This window comes from Hippocampus zosterae, chromosome 12, assembly GCF_025434085.1.
Source record: "Hippocampus zosterae strain Florida chromosome 12, ASM2543408v3, whole genome shotgun sequence".
NCBI classification, from domain to species: domain Eukaryota; kingdom Metazoa; phylum Chordata; class Actinopteri; order Syngnathiformes; family Syngnathidae; genus Hippocampus; species Hippocampus zosterae.
Window position 1 is genome coordinate 7014978 of NC_067462.1, and position 22679 is coordinate 7037656.

Here is a 22679-nt window from a genome sequence, read left to right on the forward strand (position 1 = left end):
CTCTTATGCGAGCGTGCGCGGTAACGGGTCGATCGTGGGAGGTTGGTTGATCGAAAAGTAGATCTTTGGTCAAAAACAATTTGGGCACCCCTGGTCGAGCTGGTTCGTGCCCCCTAGTTAATGCACACAAACAGGAAGTGTGCCACCCTGTTTTCCTGTTTGGTGACGTGATTTTCAGTGTTAAGGCCTATTAGCGGAAAAAAAGGTGCCAAATTAGAAAATTTACTTTAGGAAAAAGTTTTTATTTATGATAAAAAAGGCTGTGTTTTGTTGTTTTACAGAAAGATCTAGTTTTTGACAGAACACAGGATTATTAAAAAAAAAAGAATAGAGCGTTGAATTTTAAGAATAAAAAAAAGGTGAAGTTATGAGAAATAGTGTCAACGCAGGAAACGTGAAGTACATGTTTTGAGAAATGCCATCAAATAACATTTCTACGACACTTCTAATACAACTTGGTAGAGTTGCTTTCGTCCCCTTTAACAAACCAACATCACGAATGTCCTTTTTTACATCCACAAAGTTACCTTCGTGCTCGTTGCTGTTTGCTTTACAGGTTACCGTCGTTTATCTAGACAAAATAATTGTTTCGTTTAAAACGCCAGACATTCTAATCCATTCAAAGGTTTACATTGTTAGCTTTAGATGTTTGTTTTTTTGTCTCGTGTGACTCGACATTATTCCCAGGGTGGCTTTGTGCCACGTAGCTGTCATGGCCCACGTGGCTAAAGTTGCTTGGGTCATTGTTCCCGTCTGCTCTTCATCAGAGATTACAATTAGAAACAGCTGAATCAGGTATGCAGGAATCTGCACGTAGTCGCCAGGCCTGCTTGAACAAAGCACGCCTAATGAATCATACAGCTCGATGCTGACTCCTTGATCAATGACTCTGGGCAAAACTGATCACTATTATTATAGCTCTCAAAGCTAATTTCAATCAAAAAGGAAAAAAAAAATCTGGGTGGGGTCTAGGGAGGAGGTGACAGTTGATTGTTAACCGGCAAAATGCCTTAAGCGACACTTTGAACATGAGACGATCAGGGACTCCTTATTGGATCATTTCTGTAAGCCTTATCCTGTTTCGGATCACACTATCGTCTGTTCAAATGAAGGAAAAAAGTAAAGTATAAATCTGTAATTTCACAGTGATATTTTTCGAATTTCAGTTTTGGGCTCATGTACAACCATTCAATCACATTCACACCTACAGCGGAGTCTTCACTCAACCAAACGTGTCTGTATATGGAATGTGTCGGGGAAACCGGAGTAAACCGACACAAGTACGGGAAGCGCATGCAAATAGCAGAAATTCAAACCCATTTCGATTGTGAAGCAGACGTGCTAGCCTGCCCCGTGTACTTTTTTTTTCCTCTTTTCTAAATCAAGCAGTGGTAACACAGTCACTTGAAAAGAAATTGGTCCAACCCTTGTGGTCAGTGTGAGATGTAAGCAAGCAAGCAAGCTGTCCTCTGCTGAGAAGAACCATGCCCGCATGGGGATCTTTCTCATGTATCTAAAACTGTACACGTTTCATCCCGCTGCCCTAAGTCCCTTCTCCTTTCCCCCAGTCGCTCCAGTAACTCCGCTAAAAGGCTTAGATTAAACAGGATTAGCACGTTCAAAGATCTTCTCTCCCGCAGCCATCTGCCCACCTACCTTGAGCCAGCAAGTGTCTTGCGAGCACCATGCCACCGCGTCGCCACTGTCTTTGCAGGAAAACAATAACAAGTGGTTGCTTGCTCCAACGGTTTGTGACCTTCTGCAGTGGGAGACTTCCGGACTATGCCAATTTGTAGGACGTCCTTGCAACACCCAAGGGGAAGTGCCGGTTTCAGGATCTAAACACGGATTTAAAATGTCCATCTTGTGGAGATGTCTTTTATTTAGTTTAGTGCTCATGTTTTTGGACCTGAGGACCGGTAGGTATCACTTCATTGTTGGATTTCGTCCCAACGGTCCAGCCTGAAGCATCCTTTGTATCTCCGCCAGACGCCGTACTGGAAGGATCCTCCATGGGTCCACTCGAGGTGCCACTTGGCGGCGAAGCGGCATCGTTCCGGCGTGTCGTCCGTGTGTCCGACGTCATGGTGTCCCGAGGAAGTCGCGTGGCTCTGGCCAGACGCAAACGCAACATCCTCTTCCCGAGCGGCGTCAAGCTGTGCGCGCAGGAGAGCGCCAAGCAGGTGGCCGCAAACCACCTCAGTTTCTTCCATCTCAGAGGTAGGTCCATACTTTGTCGTATTCACTCTAGACCTTTCCAATTTTTATGGTAAGTATTCCCCAAAATGTCCTGTGTTGGGGGATATTCCTCCTAAGAAGCCAAGGTAGCAACAAAAATGAGCCTGAGGAGCAAACGTGTGTGTAGTAATGTTCAAATTACTAAATCAAATCCATGATAGATATTTATGTGTGTGACATCATGCATTAGAATTTGAACTGAAATCTAAACTTGATGGGTCAAAATTCGAAAGTTGCGAGTTTGTCTTGCAAGCAAATAATGCCCACTTTGGGCTTTTTAGAAGGAGAAGGACTTTTTGATGTAGAACCTGAGAAATAGAGTTTCCAGGAGTGTGGACTGTGTGCTCTACGAGTCCACTCCCCTGTTACTGATTTGCTGGTTCCTTATGTTCCCCATGTGTCTGCAGCGTGCCAGGAGACGGTGTGGGAGGCTTTCAAAATCTTCTGGGATCGCCTCCCCGAGCAGGAGGAGTACCAGAGCTGGATGAACCAGTGCCAGGAAGGGTTGGCGACGGCACGAGACATTGGTATCTACTTTAGCCAATCGGAGGAGCATCAAGGGGTGATCAAAAAGGTGTGTGGGAAAGCCAATATCAGCATCACACGATCACGGAAATGTGCTTAACAAAGAATCAACAAAAGACCAAATCTGCAATGTAAGAAGAGAATGTACTAAATAATGAAAAAAAATGGTCTATGAACGCCTCTCTGAGGTTTTGGTTAAATCTTTTATCGGTTCATTGTGGAGTTCTTAAAAAAAAAAAGAAACTACCCAATGACAGAAGAACAAACAATGAGCAAACCAGTGAACGAAGAATATTCAAACTAACAAGCAACAAACCAACAAATGCCCAAATGAAAGTGCGATGGAGGTATGTGGGGAGTGCCTGTGCGTGTTTCACCCTTCCAGGTACAGCGGTTACTACAGTGGACAGCTTTCGAGCGAGACAACCGAAGTCTCTGTGTGGGAATACTTAGCTAGCTAATGAGCATTAAACTGTGATGCAGTCGGTCAATAAAGCCCATCTCGGCAGTGTGTCACCACCACAGTGGGTCATTACTTTGCTGTTGGGATCTCACTTCATCATAGCAGTAAACCAGCTCAGGCCCCGGAGAGATCTCCCCAGCTAGCTTAGCTACAGTTTTCAAGGATGAATCATGTCCAAGCAAACAAGAATGGATTTATGGGACCAAAATGCGCAAATTTCAACCGGATTGTATCTCTGGCCATGGTACGGCAAGGGATCTTGGTTGAAATAAGCCTAAAAAGACAAACTTGGCGGTAAAAGTCACTGTCACAACACATTAGCGTACTTTAAAGTTCAACAGATGGATTTCAAGTAAGCTAATGTGAGCCTATGGGCACCTTATGGTGTAGATAAAGCGCACACAATTTACCATCTTGCATTTTGAGCAAATTGGATTTGTCGTTTGTTGTTGGATTGTAACTATTTGATTCCATTTAAAAGTCACCCAGAGGTGTCAGATCCGGCTCTGGACAAGAAGGCAAATCTGATTTTAGGTTTTGGAGTGTGAGCTCTGGAACTAACTAAATAGTGAAGAACAACCTAACAGGGTGAAGCCGTAGTTGCCAACTGGCAAATTCGATTTGAAATGTGATTTACAAGTGTGGTCACAACTTAGATGTGTCTCAAGGGACTGTGCTATTTGTACTCTTGCTATGCTACGGAAATTCTACAAATTCTGCCTTTTAACCAACCAAGCCACTTGAATCAACTTCCTGGCCCTCATTTTCAACCTTCGTGTCCTTGTGACCCAAGGGAGTTAACCAGACGGAGTGCGCAGAAGTGAGTAGCAGTGAGCGTAAGCACATTAGCATCCACCGTACGTCTCCTTGAAGGTCCCCTTGACCTCCGTCAATCCTTTTGGTGCTTCGGGTTGACACAGAAGAGCAACAACAACAAACTCAGTGGGAGGCTAATGCCGGTGCTAACCTTTCCTCTTTCTTCTTCACACTTGCAGAAAATGTCAGCGCCTGCCTTGAAAAGGTAAATCCTTTCAATCATTCGTCAGCATCAAAACATTGTGTGTGTTTACCACATTGGCTTATTTATTTTTTAACACTTTGCCCTCCAATAATGTGTAGTGAACCCACTCGATCTGGACACCATACATGCAGGTAACGTCTTTTTTTTGACTTTCTATCATGACCGTAGTTCTTCAAATCTCGCTTGCTGTCCCTCAATCAATGGCAGTTCGAATTAAAAAAAAAACACCTCACCTCAAATACGGCCGCAGTTTCTGATGCATTTGAGTTGTATTATTGCCGTGAGCGAGAACAGAATGCACATTTCATTCCCGAGCTGCTATCGGCTACGACTCACACCCAGGCACTCCACACAAAGACTCTCTGACAGCCAAAGTTCAGGCTAAAATGTTCCTTTCTTGCTACATCTTGTTTATAGCATATAATGTATTTATATTTATACTACTATTACTGCGAGTATTACTACGGTACTTTTACAATAATTATTTCCATTACCTGCCTGCAGTATATGCATATGTTGTTGTTTTTCTAGCACGCCAGCTCCCGAAGCGACAATCACCACAAAGGCTCCTGCCAAAGAAGGTAAGCATCACTTGTAACGAAGATGTGCATTTTATACTGATGAAACGATCATGTTAATGTGACTAACGACGACTCTTTCTGTCCATTTCAACCACTCAGAAGATATTGACGAGAGCGAAAAAGTGGAGGAAGCAGCTGTCATTGTGCCAGAAATGGAGGTGAATCCATGCGGGAAATATGAATATTTATATTTTACCTTATTGCTTACATATGTGTTTGACATTGGTAGCATTGTACAGTGCGGGTTTGATTCCACTGCCCATAAAAATGGGTGGCTTGCATCGGGAAGGCCTGAAAAACTGTGTCAAAACAAAACATGCGAGTGACTCGCTGTGACACGGAGAAGACGAAAGTCATTTTCTCTCCTTATTTATGTGTTTGATTTTTTTTTTTATTCCCCTCCCACAGCTGGACAACGACATCCCAGTGGAGCCAGTACCAGCGGCCGTGTTGGAGCAGGTGGTGGAGCTGAGCATCCTCCTCACGGGAGTCGTGTACGATGATGACTTGGGCGACCCTCACTCGCTACACTATCAGACCCTCAGCAGACAGCTTGCTCAGAAGGTCTTTCTCACATACACACACAGGCGCACACAGGCACACACACACACACACTGTACCTAATGAAGTGTCCAGTGTGAAAACAGTAGCAAAATTATTTTTGTGTAGATTGAGGACGCCCTGTTGGCACTTCCTGGTTTCAAGAGTGTATCTGTGATGGACTTCAGGTAAATTTTCTCTCACGTGGCTTAATCCCAACTCATCCCATTTGTGTCAGAACCACTTTATGTTGACTGCCATGTACACCGTACACAAGTGACGCTCCTTGAAAATTGTTTTTTCCTTGTTTTCATGGAGGCCTCACAAGGATCCGCAAGGGTAAGTCGGCCTGTTTTCACCTTGAACTGCACCTAAAAAAATGTAGTTCTTTAAGCCAGCCATGAGAGCGCTTGTGCGCGCGCACACGTATATGTGATGCGTTTGTGTGTACATAGCTGGAAGAGTGTGCACGTGTTTCCTGAGTCTTCCTTGCTGCTTGTGCTAATGGTCTTAGCAGGGTTCAGTCACCTGTTAAGGTGGATCAGCAGGGATGCCGGAGGGGACGGTGAGAACGGTTATTTGAGCTTTAGCACCTGAAGCTAATGACTATTTAAACAATGGCGCTCTGGAATTCATTTTCACATTGGAAATCTTAAAAATGATCTGTTCCAGGGTCAAACTGTGTCCATCCTGGAACATTTATGAAATGGACTGGCAGTGTCTTAAATGACCAGTTCATACAAGTGTAAAAAGAAGTTAACCATTCTAATAATGCTCTGTGTGTGTGCGTGTGTATATATATATATAAACAAAAAATGGACAAGTGCTTTCAGATAACATTTGCAGAGGTGCCTAAATATTCCATCTGACAGGAAATACCATGCTACTCAGTCAACCTGATGTCACCAAGACCGTGTGCCTTGTAGAGAGGCAAAAGTGGTAAAGCTGTGTGCAAAGTAGGTCAGAGTGGACAGCTCCTTGTAGTCATCCTAGGCTGATAGATGACTTTTTCCTCTGCAAAGTCTTTTTGGACGTGTCCTGCGCCATTAGCACGATATTGATCGCTGTGCTGACTCTGCCTCGAACGCCTCCCGGGCGGGAGTCAATTGGCCGAGTCATCCGTCATGGCTGAGAGATGAACAAGTCTTTTAACAGCCTTTTGCGTTTTCAGTCACATGATGAGAGAACTCGTGTGATAGTATTTGTTTCAGCAGGTACCCTATTGATTTTTCTGCATATTTCTGGAAACGGGTGGTGTGCCAGCTCACGTGAGAGGCCAACTCTGTTGTAATGTTGAAGGGAGAATGTGGTTAAAGTGTGGAATGGCCATACGTTTTTTTTTGGGGGGGGCGTGATCGTGTGCCAACTCCAGTGGTATGTTGAAGGGGGTTTAAGATGTTTGGCAATGGCTGTTCTGAGTTGAGATGTTCACGACACTGCTTGTGAATGGCACTGGGATGCCCACGGACCAAGAAGCGGATTGTGGTTTGGGATTTTTCTTTCCTGGTCGTTTATATTTTGACTTTCTCAGGTAATTTTAATTTATTTTTAGAGTGGCCTTGTTCATTACTTCAGTCTCGTAGTTTTTATTAGCTTTAGTATGAGTTTTAGTTTTTTATTTAGTGAATATTTGAATATTTTGAACGACTGTTCGACCTTACATCTACTGTGCACCGATATAATAAAAATAAAATCTGTAAGCTCAAGTATGAAATTGACAACAATGACAACTTTAATGTCATGATCATTATATTTAACATTTATTGTGAAATTCAGCTAGTAATCTAAACCAAAAAAAAGCGCTAGCTAGTTTTTTTTCAATTTGAGTTTTAGTTCTTTAGTCCATTTTCGTGAATTATAATAACTCTGGTGTGCGCTAAAAAGATGTCGTTTTGATTTTGCGGGCGAGGCGTACAACGTTAACTGCCCCGAGCGCAACCCTCCAGCATGTCAACAAGAATTTTTGTGTGAATAGAATTTCCTTGAACTCATGACGACCGTTGTTAACCCAGGCTGGACGGCCTCGTGGTGGACTACGCCGTCACCCTGGTGGTGGACGACGCGGGCATCAGCGGTGACCAACTGGACTACCTTACCCTGCAGTCCAACCAGGTGGAGAACTCATACCGCGAGGTCAAGGAACACCCGACACTGGTCTACGCCATCAGCGAGCTCAAGACCTTCGTGACTGAGGACCTCCTGAAGGGCGCCCTGGAGAGCGGTGAGACCCGCCTGCACAAACAACTACTTGTGAAAGGCGCTTGCTTTGCCGTCCAATGCAAACTTTCTCGAGGTCACCCGAGACGCTCAGCAGACGCTGCAGCGACATGACGACACAACGCTTTTGCCACATGAGTAAACATTCTCAAGCGCTCATCTGTTTCTTATTTGTCTGCTCTCGTCGCCAGAGAGGACAGAAGCAAAAAAAAAAAAAAAAAAGTGGTCCATATTTAATGAACAAATAACAGTGGCGTGTTTTTGGGACGGCGTAACCCGACTGCGCTGCGGTTTGGGTCCTTGTCACCGACTGTGCCGCAAAGCCAGGAGGACAAGAAATGGGAGACACTGGGGATTTTTACTCGGTTCACTCCAGGCTTTTGTGTCGGCTGTGGGAAGATGTGGTGAGGTGGCACTCATCTGCTCACTAAGTAGGATATAAGCTCCCGTTGCTGCACCGGAAAATGAACAGACAATGATTTTGTCATTGATTGACAATTAACTCATTCGCTCCCAAAGACGTTTTTAAACGTCTTTTCAGATTTGGTCCAGAATTGGCTGGTACTCAATGAGTTAATCACAGATATCGTCTGCCGTTTGCCAAAAGTCAGCAGGGATAAGCTCCGGCTATTCTGGGCTCGCGTACATGTCATTGTGACCGTCCCATTCAAAATTGGCTTGCGGTTGATCGGTGACTAATTCCTGACGCATTGCATTCACGCACCCATGCGATGAATGCCTCTTTTTATGGTTGACGAGTGCCCGCACGTGCTTATGCAATGGCGGCCTCGGCGCACAGCGGCTGATCTTTTCAGATGTTTGCTGAGTTCTGGACCTTTTGCAGTTAAAACGGCATCTTGTATTCATGCTGGTTCCTCTCCTGCTTCCACAGTGCCTGAGACCCCCGAGACCATCCACGCTGCAGGAGAGACATTGGTGAGTGAGTTGCGAGTACAAAATCACTGACGCAGTTGTGATTAGCTCTATCCAAGCTGATCGGACATCTATCCGTCCATTGCGTCCATGACAGATGTTGTTTGCTTATAATTGCTTTTAAAAATGCAAAGGCCTGTAAAAGCGAGCTCTGCACTCATTATTTTCGTTATGATATTATACGTACCTGTCCACTTTGTGGTGCGTCACGCCCACTCGACTCAGGAAAAATGTCGCATGGGAACTTTGCATCAGCTGAGGAATTAGCTGCTTCACATTATTTTGGGAGGAAATTTGAGAACCAGTATTGTGCTGTGTTCGTTTTATTAAGGATGACCTCATCAACGCACCACAAACAATTTCCCGGGGCGACACAGCCACACGTTGACACACAATGGCCAGTTTCTCCCGTCTGGCTGCAGCGAGGTCGCGTAGCATCAACAGGGAAATGGATTTTTAAAAAACAATAATAGTGCAAATGAGAACCAGCCGCTTCGCACTGATCGGTCTGCTTTAGAGTGATCGCTGGACAGGCTTGAGGTCGCAGTGTGTCACCATGGAGGAGAAAAAAAAAGGGGGAGGAAAATTTTTCCTCCAAGGCGACCGGGTTGGCACACCGCCGTGGCCACTTCACAGTGTACCATGGTCAGCCGCCATTCTGCCAGTGGCCCACAGATGTTCAACGGAGCCAACACACACAAGAGACACGGTGGCCACAAAACGCCCACGTATCGGCAACGACCAGTCAGAGGATAGATGTGTTCCCCATTTCACATTAAAGTGAACTGGAACAAAACGTATTTACATGTTGATAATTTTTTTTTAATTATTAATGAGAAAACAGTCTGTTCAAAATCACGGGCATTTCTGACAAAAGTAGCAAAAGTAAAAAAGGGCATCCTGATCACTTCCAAACCCGACTTCTTGTACAAACCTGATAAAAAGACAACAAAGATGAGAATGTGTTTTTATTTTTAACATTGTGGCATGGAAGCTTTTAAATACTTCTTCATCTTCATCTTCCGTACCGCTTGATCCTCACTAGGGTCGCGGGGGGTGCTGGAGCCCATCCCAGCCGTCTCCGGGCAGTAGGCGGGGGACACCCTGAATCGGTTGCCAGCCAATCGCAGGGCACACATAGACGAACAACTCTTAAAAATGGTTTCTTTCTTTCAATGTTCTTTTATTGTTTGTTTTTTTTTTTACAGATATATTTTACAATGCGGTGCACTTTTTTTCTTAAAATTGAAACAAACAAAAAAAGTATATTTTAGGAGATGGTGATGGGCCATTTGCATTTATTTTGGTGGGGACCACATGGTCATGGGTCAAATGAAACGCACTCGTCAACCCCGTCCCCCCCCAAAAAAAGTACTGCAGCATGTGTGACATTAACCCGTAGCACCAGCTCACCAGGTAACAAGGATAAGCGCACCAAGGCGAGGGAGGAAGCGGATTAGTTTGTTTATTGTTGCAATAATCTGCTGCTATTTTCAGGTCAAGCGATACCATCTAACGTCTGACTTTACTTGTGCGGCGGAGCCCTCCGGGGCTGCTCTAAATAACGTCTGGTGGTTGACTTAATTGAAGCCCATGATTCCGTGAAGTGAAAAAAAAATGTCTGGAAGTAAATAAAAGCTGAAAGCAAATCCTCGATTTAGCTGATTGCAGTGCTTTTTTAGACATTCTTTGGAAAATATCATTTTGGTACAATATTGATGCTGGCATCGCGTTCCATAAACTTTGGCCTGGTCACAAAAAGCGATTCACTTTGTGGGATGCTGAAAGGAGCCCCGATGGAAACATCGATACGCTACAAAAGAATTCTTGTGAAGAAAAACTGACACGCCATGTAGGAACGGGTGTCCATTGAAAGCCTCACAGCAAAGATTTTGAAGCTAAAAAAATGGAGGCTTTCCGATATTTAGTCCGTCAATATCACTTAGTTAAGGTTGCCTGTGGCCCCAAGTTTAGATTATCCCAAATAATCCTTGTAAGTGTATATTTTCCTCCCAGAAGTAGGACTTCTTTCCTCAGAATTCATTTATGCTCTTCTCTCTCTCTACATTTTTTTCCTTTTCAGCGTTTCTTATGGTGTAGTCCTTTGTACTTAGGCATGCTTGACGCGTCATCTCAACAGTTTTGGTACGACTCATCATTAATTTGAATTGAAGCAGAGTTTCTCCAAAATCTTCACAAAGCAGCTTTCGTGCTACATTAATTGCACCTCATTTCACTTTTCTCTGGAATTTCCAAGGAGCTTCCTGAAAACGGCGTCGAGGTCTTGTTGATGCTAAACAGATGTCAAACGCACACTACAAACTCGGACGGGCTTTTAGTTTTCAACAACTAATCGTGTTTTTGATGCAGAATGAACCAGCAGAGGCTCTAATCCCGGACGACGGCATGGATGACGTCAAGGGAGACCAATTGCTGCCTGAAAGCGTTGGGCGGGACACGGTGGAGTCTTCTGAAAGCGACATCGTTGTCCTGGAGGAGAGTGTCGAGATATCCTCCCCTGCTGTGGTTGAGACAGCTGCGCCTGAAACTGTCTGTGAGTCTTTAATTGTCAACCCGTGTTCCCCCCACGTGGAAATGTTAGCCGCGTTTTGAAAAATGTTTCTGAGCACGGTTCGTAGTAGCAGGTCAGTTCGGGTTTCCGGTATTCTATAGCCTCTAGTACAGTATCGGGTGTGACCTAAACCATTGCGAGTTGATCACTAGTCAATAATAGCACAATAATTTTCACAGCATTATTTAATTGCGGAAATACAACACCCCGAACTTAGCCAAGTTCTTGAATCACCGCTTATGAAGTCCCACCCAGTGGCATTGGTCCACAGCCCATTTTGTACCGGGCTGCAGCGAGACTGAACAAAAATATTTTGTATAAGATTACAAGCTAGCAAAAATGAGTTAGCAAAAATGAGTTAGCAAAAATGAGCTAGCAAAAATGCTCTGCAAAGAACTCGTCATCTTGACATGGCTAACTCACCAAGTTTCACAGAATTTATCAATGCATTTTCAGGTATCAGGGAAGAGGATCTGCTTCTGGAGAACACCGTGCAGATCGCCGCTGCAGACAAACCCGTAGAGGAAGACCAGCAGGCGCCTCCCCGCTCCGAGGATCAAGATAGCATCACGCTGCCCCAACCACCGGTGGTGGCGGAGGCCTCGGGCACAGGGGACCTGGACAACCTGCTGTGGCCAGATACAACTCCGGCGACACAAGACACTGAAGACGTGGTTGTCCTGGAAGAGGAGCATCTGGACAATGGTGTAGACACCGAAGACCTCCTCGTGAGTGAAACCGCAGATGACGACTTTGTTCCTGAGGTACTGAGTGAGGTAGCTGAGGAAGGAGGCTCAAAACATCCCGAGGAACCTTTAGTTGAAGAAGCTAGTGTGGAAGAAGCAGCAGAGAGTGACGGACAAACTCCTGAGGAAACACCCGCCTCAGCTCCGGTGCCTCTTGAAGAACCTCCAGAATCTTCCGAAATCGCGAGCGACGACATCGCAGACGACGACATCTTGCTGGTCAACAAAGACGCACCATCGGTTAGCATTCCTTTAAGCTCCGCCCCACCGACTGCAATGTCTGCCGAAAAGGAGTCGCCCTTCACCCGTGTAGCCGTCGAGGGCCAACCGGACATTGTCATGCCGTCACTCGTGGAGGTAAGCTTGAATGCGGCGCAGGAGGTTGGAAAAAAAAAAAGATGACGCCGATTGACGTGAACTCAACCAAGAAACTTAATCATTATCCCTCAGATCCAAAACAGTGACGAAAACGATCCTCCCGTGGAAGACCTCGCTTATGACGTCTTCCCTTACGGCTTGATCAACCACACGGAAGAAGGCAGCACCGGATTCCCGTTCAGCGTATCTCACGTCACCGACCCGGCCAGCATCGCTATGCCGGCCAACCCCGGTCGAGCGCTCATGGTGTTCTTCAGCCTGAGGGTGACCAACATGATTTTCTCTGAGGATCTCTTCAACAAGAGTTCCCCAGAGTACAAAGCGCTGGAGCAACGCTTCCTGGAACTGGTACGCTTCAAACGAAAAATCACTTGTGGTAATCTACATTTTCCACTCACACGTGTCCGATTTCGCGCCCTGCAGCTCGTGCCCTATCTCCAGTCCAACCTGAGTAACTTTGAGAACTTGGAGATCCTCAACTTCCGCAACGGGAGCATTGTAGTCAACAGCCGGATGAAGTTTGGCAAGCCCGTGGCTCAGGGCGTCACCACCACCGTCTATCTGATCCTGGAGGACTTTTGCAACACAGCCTACCAGACCATGAACCTGGCCATCGATAAGTACTCCCTGGACGTTGAGTCAGGTTGGTGTTTTACTGCGGCATTACTAGACTGTGATGCAAGCATCTTGGAGAGCGCCTGAGATTTAATGTGTCGGGGCTGTCTGCTAATAATAGCAACACGTTTAGTGCAAAAGGTTCAATATAAAAGGTAACGGGGGCAAGCCAACTCTGATTTTGATTTTTTTACTGTGCAAGGATTCCCAAACTGGGGGTGTGGAAGCAAGAGTAGGGTTTTTTTGTTTTTTTTTTTTGTGGAGGGGTACGAAATGAACAAGTTGGCTACATGAGCGCTTCCTCAGAGGGGGTGCGGCAACTATGTTGTTGAAGGAGGTGCGAGGGAGTTTGGTGTTTTGTAGTGTCAGTGTCGTCACTCACCAACTGCCATGTGGGCACCCTTCATGAGGTGGGAATTAAAACTGTAGTGGGGATCCGGCATGAAACTCGTGTGAATTATGATCCATCTGTTTTCGATTGGGGTCTATTCTCATTTTGCTCACGTGTGATCTACCAACTGACTTTTGAGCGAGAGGGAGGACACACCTGCTATACTTGCTAGCCAAATACCAAGCGCCAAACACCAAACAAACAAGCATTCACGCTCACATTCACATCCATGGATAGTTCGGGAGGCTTCAATGTACCTCTTATTCATACTTTGTAGCAGTAAACACGATGAGGAGGAGGATTTTGCTTAAGGTTTCTTATCCCCCCCCACCCCCCCATTTTTTCCCCCTTACCCAGTTGGTTGCTTACGTCAGGGGATGTTGCTAATATTTGTCAACTGTGAGTTTGTGAAGCTCCTTTGAGAGACAAAATAAACTTGACTTACTTAACCAGAGCAGCGATTCGCACACTGTGGTGCTTGGCACCCCAACCGTATTGAGAGTCTTGTTTGGCAAAGGCTACGGTAGTGACATCGAAACATGACATCAACACGAGTGAGTCGACTGACTCACCGCCGAACATCAAAAGCCACCGTCACGCCCATGAAGTCACCTTGGAAAACATGTCTTTATGCAATGTGAGACCACAAAGTCTCATTCTAATATCCCATCCCTGAAAATGGTGAATCATGTTTTGTCTGCAATGCAGACTGTCAAAGTCTTTCTAAATCAAAAGCTTTGCACACGATGAGGTCACAAAAAACATGACTTGGCTCTTTTTTTTTTTTTCTTCTGGTCATATGTTCCTCCTCAGTGGCAATAAAGTTCGAACTCATGTAGGCTTTCTTTTATTGCTCTCTTGCTGATCGAAGCAACATGGCTAATGCGCTTATCTTGACGGAAAGCCGTCTTGTTCTCGCAGGAACAGATGACAACTGTTAAGAATCATCTTCACGGTTCTGTTGCAGCTCGAGCAATAATGCAAACTTAGACACTTGCTCTTGTGTTTTTGCGGTTTCTGCCACAAACATTAGCGCCTGTTACGAACTTCCTAAACACAATTTATCAATTTATCTAATCTAGGATCAGCCAGGAAATGTGGAGCCATGAGCATAAGTGATCTGTGTACAAAGTCTGTACGAAACTGCGATTCCCAACATGCAAGTGCTAAAAAGTCCAAATGTCCCCGTTCGTATCTAAGTGCTGATATCATGTGTATCAAATGTGTTTTTAATCTGCTTTGACACTTTTGCACAATAACAATTCCTGCGGTTCTGCGACTTGTAGGCGACCAGGCGGATCCGTGCAAGTTCCAGGCATGTAACGAGTACGCCGAGTGCAAAGTGAACAAGTGGTCGGGCGAGGCCGAGTGCGTGTGCAACGCTGGCTACTTCAGCGTGGACGGTCTGCCTTGTCAGAGCATCTGTGAGCTACGCAGCGACTTTTGCCTCAACGATGGCAAGTGTGACATCATCCCTGGTCAGGGAGCCATCTGCAGGTGGGTGGAGATGAGGGGGAAATCATCCGTGTGTGTGTGGGAGGGGGGGGGCAGGCATGCGCGTCTGCAGGTTGTCGAGGCTTAAATCACAGCAGGCACGTCTCGTCTTTTGCATAGAACATGCGGGACGAAAACAGACCACCTCCCGCTTAGATGGTTCACTCAGCATGTAACTCCTATCATGTACATAAAATATTTCCATTTCAAAACCTGGGCCTGTAATAGCGGTGATAAGTGTGCAGTCTTGCCATGTTAACAACTAATCTTGACTCAATGTTAATATATGGAATGCATTCTTTAAAAGACTACCGTGCCGTCTTTTTAGCCCTATTTTTTTCTTTCTTCTTTGTTTTATTATATTTTATTCTGCTCCTGCATGAGTTCAACCTGCTAAAGCGGACATTTGGGACATGTGGTTGTTGTGCTCGCTGCGGTTTTATCAAACTAATCATGAACAGACATGCTGGAGTCTCTAAGCCACGCACAACCTTTTGTTTGCCGCCAAATGACACATCATTGAGTAGTTCTTGTTGTCTTGGGCACTGTATGAAGTAAACAAATGATGGCGTAGCCTCACGTTTTTCACATTGACTGCCACACAAGTAAAATGCAGATCAACCCCAATTTGCAGACGGCAAAATGTTCAAACGCAGCATGCATAACACACTGATTTTGGCTCACAAGTAAGAAGCGCATGGCAGCTAACCAGTCGGTGGCTAGCGTGAGAAGCTAACATATGGGTATCGATTGCCCACACGCTGCTGCTCCTCATCAGAAGGCTCAAATCAGATGCACCCAAATGCATGTCGCCGATCACACACGATATCAATCCTAAGTTCCCAAAAGGTTGCTCATTAAGAAATAAGAAAAAAAGAAAAAAACCTTTATTAGTCTCGCAATGGAGAAATTCCCAATTCACAGCATCAAAGTTATGAAAGGACGAAGTAGAACAACAAAATATAGGAGCTGCTGGAAAGGCAGCCACTCTCGCGGCGCCATTTTGAAGTCAAAATAACAAAAATAACACAACACAACACATAGGACACGGACAGTCGTGCAATCTTCACCAATTTTCTGCATACACTTTGTTGTCTGAAGCAGTTCTAGATGAAAGAGGAGAGGATCAAAGTGTCCTTTCTCCAGTGAATCAGAGACGTCATGCTGAAAATGTGCACACGTCTGCTACAAGCTAAGTTTTGAAAGCAAACACGAAGCTGTAGCGTCCATTGCTGAAAAGAGATGAGTTCACTTCTCCTGTCCCACGTAATCCGCTTCAAACTCCAAGCCGCGACTCCCAGCTCCAAATCCGCATCGGCGCTCCGCGCTAACGCTCCTTTCTTCTCATCGTCGGCTCGTCAAGACTTACATCCATCCAGCCGCAGACCGTTCAACAGAACAAAGGGGGGCTGTGAAAAATGCTGCCCATTACAGCTCCGGGACAGTCCAGCAACGACAGTCAAATGGCACAGACATTCCTCCCAGGCAAAAACAGTGCTTGTATACCCATGCTGCCGAGAAGGCGCAACCACCAAGCACATCTCCTCGTTGATGAATGTCGTGGCCAGAAAATGCTGAAAAAAGTCCACATCAGGTCCATGCGACGTAACATCAAACACAAAGTGACAAAACAAACACAAAAAAAACAAAAAAAGCAAGACTCAGGAGAGCACTTGCTGACTGACCGCTGCCTACTTGGGCGCCATCTTGACTTCAAAGCCAAATACAGACTAGCAACTCTATCAAGCTAATGGGAAAGACAAGAACTCGAATTTACATCACTGCCCTTTCCAGGTGCCGTGTTGGCGAAAACTGGTGGTACCGAGGAGAGCACTGTGAGGAATACGTATCGGAGCCTCTAGTGGTTGGCATCGCGGTGGCGTCAGTGGCCGGATTCCTCTTTGTGGCGTCTGGAGTGATCTTCTTCCTCGCCAGGACCTTACGGGATCAGTATGATAAGGATGAGTCAGAGGACCCAATACGGTATGGGAACTTTCTACCCTTTTATGACATCATTTCCTGTATCTACCCTATTATCCAGTAACCCAACGGTCCGAACTCAGAATGTGCTCCATGCTAGCAGGTCAAAGCATGAGTATTAAACCCGGGAATTGAAATTATGGAGCGAATATCTTGATTTACATACCACGGAACCACAAGGACACACTGTACGATAAAGAAGCATTATTCAGTCTTTAGAAGTATTTGACCTTATTAATTAAGACACAAATAAGTCGTCTTGAAGTGTTTTGGAGGTTGGTTCATTGTCAAGTGAAGTGTTCCACCAATGAGGGAAGTGAACCTTTCGACCTGTATTACAAGTAAGGCTTTGAGGAAAGCATACCGTTTATGGGACCCAGGAAGTGAACCCTTCTAGACTTCAAAGAGCCAAGGAAGTGGACTGGTTCAACCTTGCAGGGTCCAAGATTTTCCTTCACGTAATGTATTTCATAATGAACCCCTTGGGTTATTTTGTTTAAGGTGCAAGACTGAGTGGAGACTCTTCTGGCAAGTTTGGAACTCAACTTTAGCCACCACACACAAAATCCTTCACTCTTTATTCATAATCCTTTTTGGGCAGTCACACAAAAGAGGGACACCGTCTTTGTCTTACAAATGTTGTGTGTGGCGATGCCGCCTGCGGAGAAAAACTGCTAATCTCAGCCGATTAACTACTCTGATAGGATGTCGATTTGCAGTATTAAGGCAATTGTCGTGATAGTCTGGAGTGTGGTTTAGGCGGAATTAATCTGCCTTATTATGGTGACTAAAAAGGGGGCATGTGTTACGGGGTCATTCTGTTTACCTCAAGCTTTCCGGGCTATTTTTTTTTTCTTTTAGGGTGCTTTCACCTTTGCCCTGGGGTGTTCACACCTGTTAAAAAAAAAATCATTTGCTCACGGGATCAGATCAAGGTTGATTGCTTTCTCGCCACCTTTTCAACTGATTCATGACCAACTGGTTGCTTTCGTCCGTAATACAGTTTAGATCACACCTGACTAATGAATGTAAATGTAATAATTTGCCAGGTGGATGGAATTTGCTGTTCTCATCGCATCCAAACTAGGGGTTCAATTGTAATCGACTGCCCCACATCAAGTTCGATGACCATGTTCACCCCCGACCAAAGGGAGTGTATTGTTTCCACTATGCTAACGCCAAGGAAGGCAAATGCTCGAAACATACTATGGCCAAAAGAACGAACAATTTTAACTGCTACGGTCGGTGAAGTATATCATCACTACTATAAATAAATGTGTTCCAAAGTGTATTACTAGACCTGTGCTAGGAAGGGTCACGTTCCAACAGTTGCAAAAACCAAGGAGGTGTCCCATTTCAGCCGTTTGAGGAACAAGCAAATGTTCCATTACAACTATATTGTGCTAGGGAAAGGAAATTGAACCGATACAATCGCACTTGGGCCAAAGTACTGTATTGTCGCAACCAAGCTGAGGCCAAGGAAGTGTACTGTTAAAAGGTGCTCGGGCCTGCGCTACAGCCAGATCATGAACTTCGGTTCAAAAATTGCTGATGTCTAAGAGCCTCAATCAACCCCCGCCCTCATGGCACGCTTCTCCACAGGCGCGCAGAGAGCATTCCGTCGTTGGAGAGGGCGACCAAGTACAACCCCATGTACGAGAGCGAGGCCACCACCGGCTACAGCCACTACTACCGCCGTTACCCCGAGGCTCCCGTCTACAGCAGCGCCAGCGCCGAGGCCTCCACCGACTTCAGTAGCGAGGAGATCCGACACATCTACGAGAACAGCGAACTGACCAAGGAGGTGAGTCACCACGCAGTAATCGCACCTCCGCCTGCCCAGTGTACACTTTTATCTCCATGTGATGTCATGTTCCTTTTCCGACAGGAAATTCAAGACAGGATACGCATTATCGAGCTCTACGCCAAGGACCGTCAGTTTGCAGACTTTGTGCGGCAGCATCAAGCGTAAATCAACACCATATAATTTACCGTACACTTGTTCGGCCTCCATTCCCCACGGAAGCTTTGCAAATGCGTCCACACGTTTTATGTCGTAAGTGATTCTCAAGTGTTTTTTTTCTGCAGTGTTCTGGATACCCGAAGAGAAAGTTCTTCAGGACAGACATGAAACAAAAAGGTATTTCTAGTCAATTTGTCTCCCCTGAAAACCGTTCAAAATAAAATAAAAAAAAACTTGGCCCTTTTATAACCCTGAAAGGAAGAACAACTAAAAACTCAATACGAAATGAAAAACATGTATTGTCACCACTTAATGGTGACATATAATTTGCCAGGTCAGAAAGTGGTGTTGTCGAATGAAGACGGCATTATGTGCCAGGCCACCACTTGGCTACGAGACAGTCAACGACTGTCGTGTTTTTGCTGCGGTTCTAAGAGGGATTTTGCAGCTCCAGCGGTGCCAAGGTTAGTCGCCTTCTGGCTGCAACTTCAAAATTCAAGGACAATTAATAATCCTCCAACTCTCTACAAAACGGGCAGTTTGCATTCTTGTGAATACAACAAAAGTCAACCTTCCCCCAAGGCCGAGAGATCCTTTGTCTGGATCGGTTGATGACATTCTGGGAGATGCTCTTCCACCCCAGCATAGTCTGTTTTTTAGATATAAAATAGTCCGGAAAAAACCAACAAAGTGACATAAAAACCTCCCTGTAACAAAACTAGTCAAACAAAAACTCATCATTACAGTAAAACAACCAACTAACTTAATACAACCACTTAACTACCAAAATGACAACAAATGACAATGAAAACAAATCAACCATCTAACAAAAAAAACAACAACCAACCAGCAAAGAAGTGGACAAAAACTAGTCAAGCAAAATGAAGCTACCAACCAACATAATCCAACCAGGAAACCAACTACAGAAACCAACTAACAACCAACTAAAACAAGCCAACCAAACAACGGAGCAAACTTATCAACTCACAAAAAATGGAGCAAACAAGCAAGCAACTAACCAACCAACCAAAGACTCGGATCAACCAACCGGCTAATAAAAAGTAACCAAAAAACTGGAAAACAAATCAACCAATCATACTGAAGCAACCTCCAGAGCCCCGACAAAAACTTTTCAACCAACCAAGCAACTTTAATGCGGCAACTAAGCAAAATCAAGCAACCCGATCAAATATGAAGTCACCAACCAACCATGCTAACCAGCTAGCGATCACCGTACCAATCGGACGCGTTTCTTCTTGTTCACAGAACCACACGTCTGTCTTCCTGAAGGCCTGGTCTCAGCACTCACACACGGTCCGTCATCCAGGACACTTTTACTTCTTTCCATGTTTGCATTAGTCTCTCCGCGAGAGGCGGGAAGCGGTCGCAGACCCGTCTTCTCTCCCGCGTCCTTCCTCTGTGCCTTTTGCTGGACATGTCCCTCCATGGAATATGTACTTCAACCATATTGTCAAACGGATGAAAATGAAGAACTTAAAGCATTGCTCACGTACCCGCAGTAACGTAGCTTAGCTAATAGCGACAGCTATCTCCTTTTTGCGTGCGTGTGATGCTCACAAATGAGCCGAGGGATGCCGAGTTAGCTGCGATTTAGTGGATGGTGCTCATGCTCGTCTGTGTTTTCTTGATGTTTTTGACGTAGTCCTCTAGCGTGAAAGTGACGCGTAGGGATAAATTCTTGTCTAATGGAGTACTTTAGCGTCAAGGCGGCCAAATATTCAATGTCGTGGATGGAGTTTTCCCCGACGTTTCAAGGCTCCCACCGAATCGGATGCTTGGACATGTTTGGACGTGGCGAGGCAGACGCCGAAGGCAGAAGTGAGCGAGCCCCGTTGAGAGGCAGCATACAGAAATAAGTGAAAACACATTTTGCAGAGGGAGATACGTTTGGACCGAATGCTGGACTTTCCTACGTCCCTGCTCGAGAACGGTAGAAGAAGCGACAAAAAACACTTGAAGGTTAGCAGCAATTCCTTTTGAATGTGACTACCAGTTTGGCTCCGTCATGGTGTTTTCTTTGGTTTTTGTCTCGCATTCCACCCTTGGACGCGTTGCACTCCATCAGCGTTCCCCCCGCACTGCAGTAAATCGTATCTGTCCCACTTCGTTATGATGTTTAGCTCGCACACATGCACACACGCATATGCAGAGTTGATGAACACCATGCCTTTTGCAATCAATCGCTTACTACAGTGGAACCTCTTAAATCCAACCAGGTCGAGCAATTAGGACCTTGACCCAGTTTCAACTTCGGTACGTCAACTGGCGACAGCGGGTATCACAAAAAGCACACAAAGGATTCGATTTGTCTTTGAGTTTTTAGAGAAGAAGATTCTGGAAATAAGCACAAAAAAAATAGGATGAATTAATTGTTTCAATTAAAAAATGTGTTAGGGTACATTTTCCCCAAAACCAAACAAAAAATATTTGTTTTACTATTCATGGTTAACTGCTGTGGTTGAAAAAAAAAAAGTGTCTTTTTACTAAGTTACAACGGCTTGTTTTGTTTTTACATTTTATTATACAGATTGCCTGAAATGAATAAACCATTTATGACGCCAACAGTTTGACCATTTCCCCAACGGCGGGTTCCAAAATGGAATTTTGGCCAACGACTGGTTTGTGCTTAACTTTAGAGGTTCCGTTGTAAAGCTGTGTCTCAGTTCAAGCAAAGGCCACCAGACACCAACGTCCACTTCTGCACAGTCAAGCGCACACTTCTTACACACACACACACATATACAGTATATACATAAAAATGATTGAAAATATTAATTCCGATATCCCAAATGTTTTATTACCTAACCATGTATTTTTTATACTCTTAATCTTACCGTGTGTTTCCATCCTGTGCAGCTGCTTCACTGCCCTGTGCAAACCAAAGCCATGTGTGTAAAATAAAATGCTTTGTAACACATCAGACTTTCTATGTGACACTTGGTTTGATGCACTCTGCCGGGTCGCGGAATTAGCATCTAATCCCACAAACCGGATTAGCCTCAAAGGTGTGGATTAGCGGCCCCACCTGCGTCGGTGACGCCGTTAATCGGCCTACGTCACGCGCTCGCGCCCACGGCCGTCGACACCGGTCGAGTGACACGGTGTGGCGCAAGTGTACGGGTGTGTTGATGTTGCAAAAGTGCAAGGGACAGAACAAATTTATGTATCTGGTATTTGCTGATTTTGTAAAATACTGGCCAAATGCGAAAAGCAGTGAACACAAAGCACCAGTGCTGGTTGCAGCTGTGTGATGCCCTCTTTTCGCTCACCGTGATTCAACAACGATCAATTCCACAGCATCGACAGTCATGTAGTCCGCACTTTTAACCGGATCTGCAGTAATTAATGGTCAGAAATTACCCGGGTGGAAAGTAAGATTAAGATTAAGAAAACCTTTATTAGTCTCGCAATGGAGAAATTCCAGATTCACAGCAGCAAAGTTATGAAAGGAAGTAGAACAACAAAAAAATAGGAGCTGCTGGAAAGGCAGCCACTCTCGCGGCGCCATTTTGAAGTCAAAAATAACAAAAATAACACAAGACAACACATAGGACAGAGACAGTCGTGCAATCATTCACCACTTTTCTGCATACACTTTGTTGTCTGAAGCAGTTCTAGATGAAAGAGGAGAGGATCAAAGTGTCCTTTCACCAGTGGATCAGAGACATCATGCCGAAAAATGTGCACACGTCTGCTACAAGCAAAGTTTTGAAAGCAAACACGAAGCTGTAGCGTCCATTGACGAAAAGAGATGAGTTCACTTCTCCTGTCCCACATAATCCGCTTCAAACTCCAAGCCGCGACTCCCAGCTCCAAATCCGCATCGGCACTCCGCGCCAACGCTCCTGATAAGATATCTGGTGCCTGCTCCTGTGCTCAAACATCAGCAAGTCAATGAAGAGACTAAAGATGCTCAGAACTGATTTCCACAAACTTCCACCGCAGAGGTACGGAAAGTTGTGATGAAACGCAGAGAGAGAAACGCAGACCTCAATGAAGCG

General features: G+C 45.2%; 1 protein-coding gene across 2 annotated transcripts; it reads left to right on the plus strand.

The window, feature by feature from the left end:
• The first annotated feature begins 10 nt into the window (after positions 1-10).
• impg2a (interphotoreceptor matrix proteoglycan 2a) lies at positions 11-21598 on the plus strand. Of its 2 annotated transcripts, XM_052081403.1 has the most exons (22): positions 11-1919; positions 1990-2220; positions 2646-2812; positions 4222-4247; positions 4346-4378; positions 4779-4828; positions 4928-4986; positions 5237-5392; positions 5498-5556; positions 5687-5707; positions 7381-7589; positions 8478-8521; positions 10889-11072; positions 11547-12193; positions 12287-12562; positions 12638-12857; positions 14507-14717; positions 16509-16697; positions 18297-18498; positions 18583-18662; positions 18783-18834; positions 19924-21598. In XM_052081403.1, exons 1-21 carry the CDS (start codon positions 1856-1858, stop codon positions 18823-18825), a joined length of 3171 nt encoding a protein of 1056 aa, XP_051937363.1. In that variant the 5' UTR covers positions 11-1855; the 3' UTR covers positions 18826-18834; positions 19924-21598. The 2 variants fall into 2 exon arrangements, with proteins under 2 accessions (XP_051937363.1, XP_051937364.1); XM_052081404.1 differs by lacking the exon at positions 5687-5707.
• The last annotated feature ends 1081 nt before the right edge of the window (positions 21599-22679 follow it).

Bases quoted from the DNA above. Each gene is read 5' to 3' on its own strand.
- impg2a (XM_052081403.1), top strand. From the start codon at position 1,856: ATGTCCATCTTGTGGAGATGTCTTTTATTTAGTTTAGTGCTCATGTTT. The intron at 2,813-4,221 runs GTGTGTGGGAAA...TCACACTTGCAG, and splicing joins ATCAAGGGGTGATCAAAAAG to AAAATGTCAGCGCCTGCCTT. The intron at 4,987-5,236 runs GTGAATCCATGC...CCCCTCCCACAG, and splicing joins TCATTGTGCCAGAAATGGAG to CTGGACAACGACATCCCAGT.